Source organism: Leptinotarsa decemlineata, unplaced genomic scaffold (assembly GCF_025532065.1).
Source record: "Leptinotarsa decemlineata unplaced genomic scaffold, Ldec_3_MD MMD2_tig00078422_RagTag_RagTag, whole genome shotgun sequence".
Classification (NCBI taxonomy): domain Eukaryota; kingdom Metazoa; phylum Arthropoda; class Insecta; order Coleoptera; family Chrysomelidae; genus Leptinotarsa; species Leptinotarsa decemlineata.
In genome coordinates this window covers 2,358,762-2,375,846 of record NW_027412747.1, presented here as the reverse complement: position 1 = coordinate 2,375,846, position 17,085 = coordinate 2,358,762, and the positions used below count along the sequence as shown (strand labels likewise).

The 17,085-nt window shown below is 34.0% G+C and overlaps 1 protein-coding gene across 2 annotated transcripts in view; it reads right to left on the bottom strand.

Moving 5' to 3' along the window:
- Positions 1-502: 502 nt before the first annotated feature.
- The window catches only part of Dpp10 (Dipeptidyl peptidase 10), a 264,426-nt gene continuing 247,843 nt past the window's right edge, over positions 503-17,085 (bottom strand). For both annotated transcript variants that reach the window (XM_074185976.1, XM_074185977.1), the window contains one exon: positions 503-6,267. In XM_074185976.1, coding sequence (XP_074042077.1) covers positions 6,130-6,267 — 138 coding nt within the window. In that variant the 3' untranslated portion in view covers positions 503-6,129. The remainder of the gene's footprint in view (positions 6,268-17,085) is intronic.

Genomic DNA, 17,085 nt, shown 5'->3' with positions numbered 1-17,085 from the left:
AATCAGTCTAATACTATGCTCATTCTCTTTCACTTTTTTATATCTGAGTGCTTGAGATCTCACAAAATGTATTCTCCTGTAAATTTCAATTAAATTAAGCGTCATTCATTCAAAGAAAATCACATCAATACTAAATAGTCAGTCATCAATGTTCGCTTCACGGTTCAAATTTGTGAAAGTCTCTTGTAGTGAATGGGATATGACCGTGCAATATTTTTTTTAATGCGATGCTGGAAAACCCACAACTGCAACTGCTAGAAAGCTGCAACGTTGCGGTATCACACTATTACGATGTTGCGAAGTGGGATCCAGATTCGTTACGCAACGGAGTTCCTTTAAATTTTTTTGCTTTTTCGCTGCATATCTACCCTGTTTTCAACAACGTTAACTATTGAGCTAAGGTAACTATCAAGGCTCCTACAAACATTTGGCAATATTATGAAAATGAGAAACTTCTTTATCTTGATTGATTTTGAGAAGAAAATAAAACGAATTATTACCTTTCAAATTTTATTTTTCAACAAAGTATTTGCTGTATGTATTAAGAAAAAATTGTAAACAAGAGGGTGATAAAATCTATTAGATATATATTTCAAGGACAGTATATACAAGAAAATATTTTAATAGGAGAATGATTCGTACTTGTGATTTATAGTTCTTACATAGAATCAATAATGAATGAAGATGGGAAATATTAACGAACAATTGAGTTACACAAGTACTTACATTATATATAGGTATTACGAAAAACAGATACAGTATAAAATTTATTGCTTTCAAGACAGAGTTTAACAGAGTTCTAGGAGTTCATTTTAATTCTAAGCTATCATTTATTCAACAGTGTGCAACTATAACACAGCATTTTCGAAAAATAGAATAGATGTTGGACCCTCATAATTTACCGAGCTACTTCCTAAAAAATTAAGAACGAAAAATGACAATTTTTTTGTATCTAGTGAAATCCAACCGACATAAAAACTGATTTATCAAGGGTTCAACTGATGAGATGGTGATAATCTCTCATTTTGCTGAACTAATTTTATGTATGCGAAAATAAAATGAATGTAACTTGGTGAAATATTTCGCCATAAACAAACTCGTTAAAACTTCATAGTAAATATATTCAAAATGTCGTTGGGTGAGTTCTTCAGGGATATAGAAATTGAAAACAAAAATTATTTGTATTGTTAATCTACTGATGCTTCCCGAAATTTCTTCAATTCTTTTACTAATCGACAGAGCCAGATACACTGTTACGCTTCCGATGTACAAACCTAGCAAACGAACAGTGAAAGCAACGGTTCTTGTTCATTTTTGGTGAACATGATTTGTGTTTTTTTAAAGAGTAGAATGTATGACGTTTATAATGGGACTTGAAACAGCTCTGCTGGCATTGTTCATCATCGCAACGCTTTTAGGCTCTGGTATATCTAGCAGAAGCCTGAAGAAATTTAAGGTGAATTCGAACTTCACTTCATTGATGAAAACTATGGAATATATCTTTAAAATTCCATATTTCCTAATTGAAATTTGTTTATTTTTAAGAGAAATTTATGTTGTGTGAATACTCGCATTTCTCTTCCTGTGGAAGGCTTTCCACTTTGGAGTTTGTTTTTTAAAGACGAAACATATGAATATTATAACGAAACTGAATTTTTGCGGTCAATCATGAAACCAATGTCAGCAATCAAATCACTAAATTTGTATTTTGTTTTCATACAATTTCAAAACAAGCAGACAAAAACACTTCGATTGAGCATTCTAGGTATGAATTGCAATTGACATTATTTGAATAAGGAATATGTTCATAAGTGAATCCTCGATAAATTCACAAATATGTTGAAAAACCCATTATGATCTGTTAAGAACTGATTAAATAGGTTAACGCTTCGAGGAATTTCTTGATACAAAAATTGCAGGCTTTGTTAAGCAGAAGAAGAATAACTTAAAATAATCGGAAATATTTGTCCGTTTAGACATGCCTCTACATATGCTGTATAATATATACTTTTCTACTAATTTTCATAATGTACTAATCAATCGTAATGATTATCTCTCACTAAACTATTGTTGTTTTGTAGAATACGAAGTTATTTCCACTACCAATTCAGATGATAGAAGATACCTGCCTAGATTTACGTAGGTTGGTCATTTCAATGTTATGTCTAATATTTACATTTCATTTCATTTATTACCGTTTTCTTTGATAGGCATATCAACTCAAATCAGAACATTTCGGAATTAGATATGTCAGTTCATTTTATATTTTCAATAAAATATTTGACGCCTTCAAGAAAAGAATTGAACCATGCATGTTGCCTTTTTCTCAATCAAACCGAACAACAAAAAGTAGCCATAGGATAATAATTATTGAAACGAATAAATATACTATGACGCAATTCTAATGCAATAATCGATCACTCAATTGATATTCTATTTAGAAAATACTCTGTGTTATTTTGGATTATTCAACTATGGAGTGAACCTTTTTTCAAGTAAACAACTATGAACGCATTAATGTGTTTTCATTCAATGGTTGAAATTGGCAATAAAATGGCAATGAAGATAGGTATCAGATTATAAGAAGTAACTGTCATTTAGTGAATTATTTTCATTATACCAGTTTCAAATTAAGTTTTTTCTATAAACTGCTCATATTACCAACCTGTTTTTACCAGATGACCTATACCTTATAAATCTTCGAGAGACGTCCAAAATATAGACACTGCCAGTACTATTTGACCTCAGATAGCGAATGAGTTCAACTAGATATGTCATAAATATTCATAACCGACTAGTACTTAAATAATTTCATACCACCTGAATACACTCACATATATGCATCAGTTATAGAAAAGAGAATAGAGCGAGATACATGAAAAATAGGGTTTCTCTTCGAGGCACAAATAAATTAAAAGGATTTGCTTATATCCGCAACTGATTATCGATTCCCAAACCGTGGAGTGAGTGAGCCAAAAATGAAATTCGTGACTAAAATATTTTTGTAAGATTTGGAAGTATCACAACAACTAAGTTAACAAAATAATTGATTTTCATTTTTGTTCAACGATATTTCGCAGATATAATGAATATTTGTTTCTTCCGGTGAAAACTATGACGAAGAACTATGCCATGTTAATTAGGCTCCAAATTGGGATCGAACAAATTCGGTACTCCTCTCGAAGGGGGATATTTTCATCTATAAAACTTATCGCTATGGATTTAGTAGAGAGGCTGCAGTGACAACAATGTCTGGATACTATAAGTTATCACAACAGTACCAGGAATTAGGAGAACATTCGCAAGGTAGCGTTATGCAGGTGAAAATGGAAATTTATGAGAAATGAATGAAGGCAAAACCACATGGGATGAACTCACTGAATGAAAGTGAATGTTTGGTTTATGTGCCGTCTTTCAATGAAGGGAATTCCTGTGATAGACCGAAATTTCAAAGATACCGTCCTGATAATTCATAAGGAGTTTCTTTGTCAATAACTTCAATCTTTTGGATCGAGCAGAAGTCAGATGTCTGATGAGCTGTTCTTATTCCCCATAGTGTAGAACGGTTCCATCTACTGCACTCGAGGATGAAAGGAGGGCCATGGCTTCCAGCCGACTCATTAGTCTTTCTTGCAATGACTCTATGATGAAAATAAATGTGATAGAGACTTTCATTCAGAAAATTTTGTTGATATAGAATATGCATGTGACGTGAATATATCTCCAAACTATATTTTTCAACTCTTTAGTACAATAAATCATTATTTTCAAAGAGATAATGAAGTGTCTCTGTATATATTTGCATTTCAGATGATATTGCATTTTGAATGTCTAGGAATTTCTATCAACGTTCAAAAATAGCAGAACTCCAAACATCAGAAGTATTTCCTGATTTTTTTCCTATGACCAACCTCTGAAGATTAAGCTGGATACGTCACTGATCCACGGGTTGTTCATCCACCGACAAACGAAAGATGATCTATCATTCACTTCCACCCATGAGTTAAATGAAAACTCTGGCTAAGTTCATGTACCTACTTTTTCACTGGGCTCAGAGTATCAAAGATTTAAACAGAATGATGACTAAGGCATAAAAATTGAGTCGAGTTTTTCTAGGGACGTATAGTTTCCTGAATCAAAAAAAAGTAATAATGAGTAATGGATATTCATCGATATTTCACCAGTCTACATCGATATTTCACCAGTCTACATCGACGGTTGGGTCGATGTAGTGCTGGTACTGTTCACCGAAAAGCAGGAATATATGACTTTTTACCCACCTCTCCGTATATTACATATTAGAGATACAAGACGCGTGTTATTTTCTTTCGTTTCATATTACTATAATATAATAGTTTGGGAAAGGAAAGTTTTGGTTTTCTACTTTTCCAAGGAAGAAAGCAATCAATTTCACCAGTCCTACTTGTCGATGTACTGCTACTGTTCACCGAAATGCAGGAATATATGGCTTTTTACCTATCTCTCCCTATATTACATATTAGAGATAAAAGACGCGTGTCATTTTATCCGTTTTATATTACTATAATGTAATACTTTGGGGAAGAAATTTTTGGTTTTCTATTTTCCAAGGAAGAAAACAATCAATTTGAAGAAATTAACTCAATACTAAGATGTGTAGATCATGCAAAAAAAGAAATACTCAGACACAAACTGGAAAAAGCCCTCTTGAAACAACTATTTTCATATAAAGCAAAATCCTTTCGAAACAAATAATTTTATATTAACATTGAATTGTACAAAAAACACTTTTCCCTATTCTTATTTTGATCAGTTGTTCGATCGTGTGAAGAAGACAAAATACCCTGTCTTTTCCTTTTGTATCCCTAGAAATGAACTTTTAAGGAAAAATGATGTGGAATTTATGATATTTGTTGACTTTTCACCATGAAAACAGAATATCCTTTTCTCATTGGCGCTTTTTATTAACACGCTTTTATTAGCTTCACTTGTATGTATTGATGTATGTTTGTTTGTTTGTAACTCTCAAGCTCGGGATCTGTATTTGATAGAATTATCGACCTGACCTAACCTCCGTGATATAATTCGAACACACTTTACATGTATTTGAAAAAAGTATTTTTTTATCAACACGCGCGCCCACTGCCATATTTGCAACCCTTCTTTGCGCGCCTGCTGCCTTCGGCTTGGTAGCTGATTGTCAGGCTCCCCCTCCGTAATCGGAAAATATCAATGGTCATTTTTTCAAACAATATATGTCTGATGGATCCCAAAGTTGAGATAAAATTAATATAGTTTAGAAAGACTAAAAACCACGCTTTTATAGCATACGAAACTGAAAAATGAAAAATAAATTGAGTTTAAAAAACTAGAAAACAAGCTTTTAAAGAACATCGAAATAAAAAGTTGAAAATATTTTTTTAATAAGCTTAAAAAAACGAACGAAAATACTAGTATTATTGTGAAAAATGCGTGGGCGCTTTGTGCCATATTTTTTGTATATCAAGCGCCCGTCGCTTTTTTCACAATAATACTAGTACTTTCCGTTCGTTATTACTTTAAGCTTATTACAAAAAATGTTTTTAACTTTTTAGTTCGATGTTTTTTAAAAGCGTGTTTTTTAGTTTTTTAAACTGTATTCATTATTTCCTAAATTGAGTGGCAAACATGTTGGTAATTCTTTTTATGTGGTGTCAAATGTCATTTCTTACTAATATATTTCATTAAATACATTATGAAATAAAATTTGATGAATTTGTAACGCATATAAACAGTGCCTTTATGAAATATTGATAAAATATAGTTAGAGGAAGCGTGATTGAATTTGCATGTATCAGTTATTGTACTTATCGCGTGAGTACAATATTGATTGAAACAATTTCATCTTCTGTGTATTGTGGAATTGATTTCCTGAGTACATATCGACACTTATTCCGATACCGATTTTCGATAATTTTCGACATTACAAGACGATTATTTCGTTTATATCAATCGTACATTTAAAATTTGGCACTTTCATCACTACATCCATGCTATTTGGATGTTTCAAAGCACTGTTTGAGTAAAAATTGTTGTTCATTTTTCAAATAGATTGAAACATTTTAATGGAAAACAGTTCTGAGTATTCGTAACTATAGAAGTTTGTAGAATCTAGTCCAAGTAATTCCTCAGTCCTGCTTTGTACTCCGGAGGTACTTGCTTACGAAAACAGTCATCCAGAAAGCTACCCATACTTTCATATAAATGTTTTTTCACTCCTCCGAGGCTATGATTTTCATCTGGATAAATCTGAAACCAAAAAAAAATATATTATTTTTGTTTAAGTATTGGAAATCGTTAATTATAACAGGTCATTAGGTTTGTGTTCCGTGTGTGCTCAGTTCATGAATACTAGTTGTCAATGAATCATTGATTCACATAAAATGACAATACATTTCGACCTGTAATTTTTTTAAAATGAATATTTACGAACACTCATATTTCATAAAAATCGCACATCGAAGAATGATAGTTCCTTAACCCCTAGCTCACATGAATTTATACTACTGATGATTGTCTTCTGTAAAGAAAAACATTTTGAACACACTCGCATTCACACATCCTCACAAGCATAATTTACGTTTTCTAATGAATCAGTTAAATAAATATATTTAAAGGATGCCCATTGTTTACAGCAACGGTCTTGATAACACTTTTTTCAATATGCTCAATAAAAAAGTAATTAATTTATATCAGAGGAATGTTTCCAAAAATTACTTCACAAAGTGATTTGAAGTTGTATCTATACAAAATCAACGAGCAGGAACAGTCGCGGCATTTTTTACGAACCATTTTTTCTACGAAAAGATGGTGGATCTGTTTTGTCTATATCACCGAATCGCCTATGGGCTATCTGATTCCAACGGATACTTCCATCGATGATCTGATCACCGGGAGCGAAATGAAATTTCCATGTAATATATTTGGAGTAATCCGAAGGTTATGTGTGTCAACTGTGTACACAGAACAGAGGCCCTTGATTTGCCTAGGAGATGCAAAGGTGGAGATGAAGGTGTTATTTGTATAACCCAGAAGATGCGGAAGTGTTGCAAACCCGAATTTGAGAATGTTTTTCAATTTCAATTGTCATAGAATTCACGAGGATTACGAAGTTATTTATGATGCACTGTTTGGAACCTTTGGTGTAGTAATGAATATTACTGGAGTTTTTTCCCAACATCAAATCGTTATTTTTAAACCTCGACACGTGTTTCGATCACCAAGTGAGGAAGATTTTTAATCTTCCTCTTTGAAAATTATCACTTGGTGATCGAAACACGTGTCGAGGTGTCAAAAATAACGATTTGGTGTTGTGAAAAAACTCCAGTACTATTAAAATTCAGTTATGATAATGATCAGTTCAACATATTTTCAAGAATATTTCAAAAGTTCCTCATTAGTCAATATTATTTCAAATGAACGACAATAAGTTTCAAAGAATTAGCCATTACATTTTGAGGTAGCAGTGTTCACATCTTGTCATCGATAGTAGTTGACTGAATAACAGATCGCAAGTCCATGCTAGTCTAGAGGGCATATGCCCTTTGCTGTAAGTCGTGCTTGTGAAAATCTTGGAAAAGTGGAAACAACACCTCTTTCCAAAGGTGATTATTCTTGTTCGACTTGAAAAATTAGTTCTTTATATCAAAAAGCGTAATATATTTTGTTATGTTGTATAAACCAGTTGGTGCATGGGCAGTAAACGCAACATAAACCCCCTACCTTAGAATCAGGGTAGAAGATAATTCATTCTTGTACGACATCGATTCCAAAGTAGTACGTGCATCGGGTGGCACCACACCGCTTCACTTTTTCATTGAATCATTTGTTTACATAGGAAAAACGCGAGGAATAAGTTTGTTTTCGAAGAAGAACTTTTCAAAAACTACGTTATTTCGCACAAATTGAATTTACATGTTCACTCTAACGATTCAAGATGAAAGTGTTAAGTGCTGAAAAAGCTCTTCCCAATCAAAATTTTTCAAGTGTGTATCTTATTGTATTCGTCCTATAACTCCTTCGTCCTTGAAGTAAAATCCTGGCGGTAACAACAAGACTACTAGATCACTTAAAGATATCATTTAGGCAACATCCTGAAGTGGCTGCCTGGTTCTGGATTCTTCTTTCAGTACACTCGATATTTAAAATATATAACAGCTATAAAAATTACCATAATAGTCCTGGCTTTAATAATATTAGCTCCATTAAGATTGAAAGCGTCCAACTTTGAAGCTTCAAATTGAATTTTTCAAAAATGAGTAAAATATGTTTTCGATAGCACAATATTCTGACCTTCTAACGAGCGTTCTGATTACTCTGGATTAAAACATCTGTGCACTCTGTGCACTGAGGTTCACGCTCTAGTATAGTTCCTTGGATTGAGATGACGTCTTCATTGGTGTTGCATTTTTTGTTTACATGTTTCATGTTCAAGACATATTATAATCAAATCTGAAGCAAATGAACTTTGAAAGTTCAAGCCAGTCTCAAATATACCTACCTACACAGTAGGAAGAGGAATGAAATACTCTGAAAGAATTCCGATTTTTAATTTTGGAATATCATTGACTTTAGGTCAATGATGGTCACTATCTTGCACTGACGAGTGGCTAATGAGCCCGAAACCGGTCTGCAAGTGTGCCCGTTCCAAAATTGAGGGTCGACTCTTTCAGTTGTATTGTCAATTGCATATGCAGGATATTATCTGTGAAGAGTCCTGCACTGACGCCTGTCGGATATAATCCAACGCCCTACGTGGTATTATCCAGGGGAGTAGTTGTTTTCTGATAGGCGTCAGTCCATCAAACCTAGTGTGTAGGTATATGGAGACTGGCTTGGACGTTTAAAGTTCATTTGCTTTAGATTTGTTTACTGTCAGTCTTCAAGCATAGCCCACTGACTAATAAGACAGATTATAATCCACCAATTACGTTCAAGTTATTGAATTATTCGTTTCTTAATTTCAGTTGGGAGGAATTGGCATTTTGTAATGGTCTCTGTATATTTCAATATCAACACAATATTACAGAGGGCATCTTCTTCTTCCACCTTCGAGAGTGTCATCTCGTAGAATAAATATTCTTCTGATGAGATTTATTGACACTCATTATCGAATAATATGTGAGTTTGGGATAGAGTGTGGGATAATTGTTTGGAAATACTTTCTTTGGGGAAACGGAAAAGGCTTACCTATATATGATGATAGTTGTAATTTTTTTTCCACAATGAATACTTCAATTACAAATATCATTTGATTTGCTTCGCTGAAGCTTTAAATTTCCATTTTGTTTTCCAACGTGTGAATAATTTCGATGTTTGATTCAAAAACGGCAAGAGAATAAAGTGCTGAATAGGTGCTCATTAGATATTTATAGTAAACCTAGATTCCATAATGCCTATGGGGCTTATGGACCCAATAACCACCATGACTGATGTACTGAGTTCTTATAGTACGTTCCTCAATAAATGAGGGCGAGAGAATAAAATACTAATTATGTGATCACTAGATATTCATAGTACACCTAAATTCCATAATGCCTATGGGCTTATTACTTATTGATCTGAAAACCACTATGACTGATGGACTGAGTTCTTATAATACGTTCCTCAATGAATAAGGGCAAGAGAATGAAATACTAATTGAGTACTCATTAGATATTTATAGCAAATCTAGATTCCATAATTCCTATGGGGCTTATGGACCCGATAACCACCATGACTGATGTACTGAGTTCTTATAGTACGTTCCTCAATAAATGAAGGCAATAGAATAAAATGCTAATTAGGTGATCACTAGATATTCATAGTACACCTACGTTCTTAAGAAATAATCTGAAAATAACAATAAATGCTAATTAGGTGCTAACTAGATATTTAGCACTATGACTGATGAACTGAGTTCCAACATGACGTTCCCCAATAATGAAGGGCATGAGAATGCGTTCCTCAATGATGAAGGGCATGAGAATAAAGTGTTAATTAGGTGCTCATTAGCTTTTAACACAAACTTTACCGCTGCTTTACGCTGAACGCGCGTTTTCTCGTGTAACGCCATCTAGGACTCTAGACAGTAACTATTTCCTGTCCGATAGTTGTCAAACTGTACAATAGATGGCGGTAAGCGTCAATGCGCAGCGAGAAGTTTCTAGTATCCATTCTTGAAAGTGCTAGGCCTGCCCGCTGCCTCATATATAAGCGCGGGCGCGATCCAGCCAGTAATGCCATTCGACAAGTGAATTTGGTTAGCAACTAGCTAGGTGAAGTACTGTACGTGCGGTGGTGAATACTGTGGGTGAATACTGTGAGTGGTGTCATTAGCAAGTTTTTAATACTTGATTCTTTACTTCGGCATTTTTGAAGACAAAGTTATGTCGGAAGCAAAAAAGAAGAAACGGCAGTATAGCGCGGAATATATAAAATATGGATTTATTGAAAATTCCACAAATCCATCTGCGCGTATGTGCCTTCTTCTATGTGCATTTTCGTATGAAACGATGAAACCCTCAAGGCTACAAGATCATTTGAGTGAAATGCGTTCAGATAAAAAAGACAAAAGTGTGACTTATTTTCAAGAACTGAAAAAGAAACACTCAGCCCAGCCAACTGTGTCAAAACTTTTTTCAGCGGCTTCTAAGCAAGACGACGGACTCCTTGCACACTATTGGAGAGGAATTACTTTTACCGGCAATGAATTAAGTAGTAACTACTGTGCAGATATACGAAAAATTTCTTTGAGCAATAGTTCCGTGCAAAGACGAATATATGAAATGGATGAAAACATTAAAGAATTATTGTGCAACCATCTGAAGACTTCTAAATTTTCAATTCAGTTAGATAATTTCACTTCACCAACCAATGAAGCATTGGTTTAAAAATTAGAAAATATATCAAGAACTACTATTTGCCAGAAATTTAGAGACGGATACAAAAGGAGAAATGATATATGATACACTGGAAAAATGGAAAGGCTTCATAGCGTACTCAAGAGGCCGTGGGAGCACGTGACTAACATATTATTTGTCAACGATATTTTCATGTCTCTTCTTGCTTTACTCTATCTAGCCAAATCAATCAAAGACTCATCCCTGTTGACGGGTAGCGGATCACAGCATTTCTTATTGAATGCCCACATTCGCCTGTTCATCACTTGGCTACCCAAAATAGGTAGATGAAATATTGATTTTCCTCCACAAAAAATGACTTTCGATGAATACTGTATTTTATATCTCGAATTCATTCAGGAAATTATCATAGATGATTGATATCAAACATTTAATTTCAATTACGCTATTCAGAAAATCATTTCTTGTTGTAGTATTTTGTAAATACCTATTTAATATAGCATTCTTTGACATGAAGACATTATGTGTGGATAAACTTTCATTTGTACGAGTCAAGGTCGTAAGGTGTGGTGAGGAGTTCATGATGGAAGAGGGGTAAGGTGGATTCTTAGACAATTTCAGGTAATTTTGTATCGAAATTCATAGCAGCTTAGGAGGAAATACCAATACATTACCTGAGACATTCATTTTATGTGGTTTTGTTTTTCAAAACTTCTATTCAAAATAACCTAATTTTTATAGTAATCGAACCAGTCCATTATTTTGTAGATAATCTGAGTTTTAATTGTATGAGATATTCAAGGTTGTTCAGGTGTGCAGTCAGGCGAGTTCACCATGAAAAGGAGTGATATAAACATATTGTAACGATACTGTCAGATATGGAAATTTTCATGAAATAATTCAAATCCATTTGAGCGAGTACATTAATTGAAACATGTTCCAAACTCAACTCCAATATTCTGAAACGAAAATCCTCAGTATTCACAATTCCATCTTTTATTATTTCCAAATTCATAGACATCACAAAATATGCCCAATGCAGATGCGTATTGAATATTTTATTTTAGTTCGGTGAACGGGGCAAAGTTACAACCTCAGCATATGAATCTTTATAAATATTGAGGGATGTCAAGATCATCAACGGGTATTGAGATATTCATTCGGTATTCATTGATAACTCTTTAAAAACGGTTCCAGGGCTTTCGGAATACAAAGTTTATAATTTTTTTCGTGGCTATTTTTTGTTATAAAATATTATCACATCAAAATATATCGATATCATAACACCTTTTCGGGTGATTTATCAGTTTATAACTTCGTATCATTACATTGGGAAACTGAGTTACAGTTTGGAGAAATAATAGCCCACACATGTTGGAAATTTTGTTAAGGTGTGGTGAAAATCGTATTGAATATTACACGAAATATAAGCGCATATATACAGAGTGACTCAGTGTTTGAAATACGTCGTTTGGAACCCCTCATAACCCCTTAAAATCCCCAAAAATTTCCCCATTGAATAAAAAACCCCTGAAAGTCCTCAAAACCCTCACATGAGCCCTCAAAACCCTCACATGAGCCCTCAAAATCCCCTCAAAATTACGCAGAAATGATTCTGACGTAGTTGAAATGGAAGTTATCAAAGAGTTATTTATTTGTGTGTGACTTTGTGATTCAACAATTCTTCATGCAACAATTCTTGAAATGGACGAAATATCGCTTGGAAATTCGGATACGTCTGAAATGGCTGTTTTTTCGTTATATTCCAAATATTCATACTTCATACTCAAAGACTGTTATGACATAGTTGCGAGGGGATTACATTTCCTTATAGGAAAGAGAGACCATATCTGTCGCTGGAGATTAGAAGGAAGTAGCTGGGGTTTCACTTGGTTCAGCTGTTGGTACTTTCTGACCAATAATGAAATAACCAATAATATGAATCTTAACCACTGTGTGGAGCTTTTTGCCTACCCGTATAAATTCGTTACTGTCTTGTATTTTTTCAATCATTTTCTATCCACATTGAGTAACCTTCATTTCCCCTGTCTCGCTGCTTAATATATTCGCATCACCCTGTATTTTTCGTATATTTCTCAACAGTTCTCGTTCATTTTCCATTGTGTATAACATTATTTTCCAATTATTTTCAACTTTATATCGCATTTAGTAACCTGTATTTGACTGTCTCGCTGTATAATATATTTTCATCACATTCTATATGTCTGTATTTTTCTTTGATTTATTTATTCCAAGGAACTCAAAAGTCGATAACTCAAAGAATAATTAAGTCAAAATGTTATAATTCATATTCAGTTGAACAAAATAAAATTGTATTGAGCCAATTTGATGACATACGTTTTTTGCTGGCTGACTTAAATGATACATTACCCTGGTCATTAAAGTATTATAGAAAATTTAAATATCACTTGAATATCACAATTAATATCATAATGTGATTTTGAATAACTCCCTAACATTTTGTGCATGAGCATATTTCTCATTCGTTATGTATTCATTGAATAATTTATTATATAATTCTCTTGTGGTGTCGTTTGACTAATGCACTGTTTCAACATAATTCTATGATCGACAGAACGTGGAAAAGTGTGATAGTTGATGTCGTAAGTTATGTTTTGAATATCGCAGTCGTTTTGTCTGCAGATTTAAACATATTATTAATGATGGACAACTTCTGATTAATCGTTAAATTACAAACTCAAATAGAAATAAATAAATCCACTTTGATAACTTTGATAACTTTCGTTTCAACTATATGTCAACAGAATTTCTGCGTAATTTCGAAAGGATTTTGAGGGTTTTGAGGACTATGAGGGCTTTTTTATTTCATGAAGAAATTTTGGAAGTATTTTGAGGGGTTATGAGGGATTCCAAACGACGTATCTCAAACATTGAGTCATTCTGTATATATGCGCTTGTTTTTCGTGGAATTTTCATTACGATTTCCACCACACCATGACAAAATTTTCAACATATGTGGGCTATTATTTCTCCAAACTGTAACTTAATTTCCAAATGTAATGACACGTAGTGATACATTGATAAATCAACGGCAAACGTGTTATTATGTCGATATATTTTGGGGTAATAATATTTCGTTTCAAATGAATAGTCACGACGAAAAATATTTGCTTTGTATTCCAAAATCTCTGGAAACGTTTCCGAAGGGTGATCAATGAATACCAAATGAATTTCTCAATACCCGTTGATGATCTTGTCCTCCCCCAATATTTATAAAGATTCATATGCTGAGGTTGTAACTTTGCCCTGGTCACCATACTGAGATAAAATACTCAATACGCATCCGCATCGAGCATTTTTTCTATTGTCTATGAATTTGAAATAATATGAATATGTTTTTCCGTTAACCGCACTCCTACGAACGACAACTCTCAAAAGTCGAAAATTATGCGAGCTAAGGACTAACGAGGTCTCACCTTTTAAAGTGTGATTCCTAACACGGGTTGGACGATAGAAAGTGAAAATTGATCATTCAGCCTGGGGCTAGAACCAACGATGAACACAGCGGTCGATTTGAGTGAGTGAACAAAGCACCCACGTCTAACCGACCGGATACCGTCCAATCAATACAGAGTGTTTTCGTTTCAGAATATTGAAGCTGAGTTTGAAACATCTCACAATTCATGTATTTGCTTGAATGGATTTGAATCATTTCATGACGATTTTTCATATTTGAAAGTATGGTTACTTTGTAATTTCATATCACTTTCTTTTATAATGGACTCACCTAATTGCACACCCAAACAACATTGAATGTGTCATACAATTGAGATTCACATTAACTACAAAATGATGAACTGATCCGATATCTATAATAATGAAATTATTTTGAATGGGAGTTTTGATAAAAAAAACCCACACAAAATGAATATCTGAGTTGATGTATTGATATTCCCTCTCGAACTGCTATGAATTTTGACACAAAAAACCTGAACTTGTCTAAGAATCCACCTTTCCCCCTCTTTCATAATGAATACGTCACCACATCTACCGACCTTGAATTGTCGTACAAATGAGAGGTTATCTACACATAATGGACTAGTCCAGTATCTTTATCAAATATCAAATCGGAATTTCGAATAAACTACAACACGCAATGAATTTCCGAATATCGTAATTGAAATCGAATCTCAAAAGACGATGTATTAGTGTATCATCTTCTGACTTTTCCACTCACATATGAGAGGTTCACAAAAGAAAACGTATAATACAGGAAATAGCAGCCACTAATGGTTTCTCGAGGGGTATTGTAGATAATATAATAAGGAGGAGAAAGTTTGGGTTGAGAATAAAGGAAATCTTGACTTTCAAAATCGACAAAAACCAAGATAAATATATGTCAGTTCCATACCACCAATACATGAAGAACTTTGGAAAGATTTTCTAGGAACTTGGTCTGAAGGTGATTTTTAGAACAAGTCGTACACTACAGAGCTTTTTAGGAAGTCGAAAAGACAAAGTCGAGAATTCAGAATAGACTGAAATTTACAAAATTAAATACAATAAGATACGAGGAAGACATAGCAAACTTGAAATATGAAAGATCTGAAAAATCAGCAGTCGCCCATAATTTTTGCAACATAGACTTCAGTTCATTGAGATAAGTCAGACAAGTTAACAACATGTATCTAGATGCCTATGAGAGTGTAGAAATAAGTTACCATAATTCTATTATGAATAACGGTGGTGGACCAATACCTGATAGTATACCATATAGCTTGTTAACATAATAGTTTAATTATCAGATTTACCTGACTAGTGCTTTAGGACACATTGTAAATTAATTTAAGAATTGTCGATAAGACAATATTGTGAAATTCATTTAAGACACTTAAGACGCAGGTACCTAGAAGAGGTATCTATAGCATAAATAAGGAAAAATTTGCAAGAATCATCAGTTTGATCTTCCTCTTGAAGATGATCACTTGGTGATCGAAGCACGTGTGGAGGTGTTTTAATAACGCTTTGGTGTTGAGAAAAAGCTCCAGTAATATTCATTATCATACTAACTAGAAGTTTCAAACAGTGCATCACAAGTATATTAAGACGTTGAATAATCCATTTGGTTATTATTTTATAAATTGTGGATCTTCCTGACTTTTTATCAGCAACCATTCACAAAACTCATTCTGGCGATTCAGATTCATATCTTTCTGATGATATACCAAATGATATTTCAAGTAAGTAATTTACAACTTGAATGACTATTTCTATCAAAACAGGTTGATTTCGAACAAACAATTACAATTTGATATTACTTTTAGGAAATCAGATAAATTATCAATAAGTCAATAATTTACACTCTATAAAAACAAGTTCAATAACGGGTGAATGAATAACTTCTTGTTCGTCGCTTGGCATTTATTTTTAATATTTGCTTTCGTTAATATCTGGTGATTCCAGCAGATTTAATTTTTGTTCTTCATTTTCTGTATGTAATGTGTCGTAGTCCATATTGAATTCGTGGTTATCTTCTAAAAGGTGAGAATCATAGGTTGTCTTTTCTTTACCTCAAAACTTCTTTGATGTTCGAAGATTCTTGTTAGAAATTTCTTGAAGGTCTTCCTATATAAACTTTTGTGTCATATCCACATTTCAGTTTGTAGACCCTTCATTTAACATGCTTTCTAACATGATTTTTCGTTTTTCGTTAACCAGCTGTCGCACCCCTACGAACGACAACCCTCAGAAGTCAAAACTTGTGCGTGCTGAAGACTAACGAGGTTTCACCTTTCTAGCTGAATGGCCGCAGGGTGATATGCGGTCACGAACGATCCCCTTGGGGAACTGGGCGAAACCTCATTGTAATCAGCCTACCTCTGGTAATGCGGGCCTCTGCCAGAGGTGACCAACTCTTTCTTTGCTACTCATGGAAACACACATGAATGGAACCACACAAAAACAGAAAAAACAAAAACAAAAATTAATCCCGAGGCTGAACAGAAGTGCTCACCTCAATCTAAGGCGGTGGCTGGGGATGAACAGAAGGCTGGACATAGCAGTTCACCTCCAACAGCAAGGGCACTTCCTGTGGCGGGCGCCAAGAGCGCTTCGAATAAAGGCAAGAAACCGGCTGCCCTTGCAGGAAAGCTCCCTCACTTGTGCACCTCCACGGAGGAAACCCCAAGAAGGTTGGAGAAGCCGCGCAACGACAGTAATATAGCTGCACTTTCCGAAAACCTTC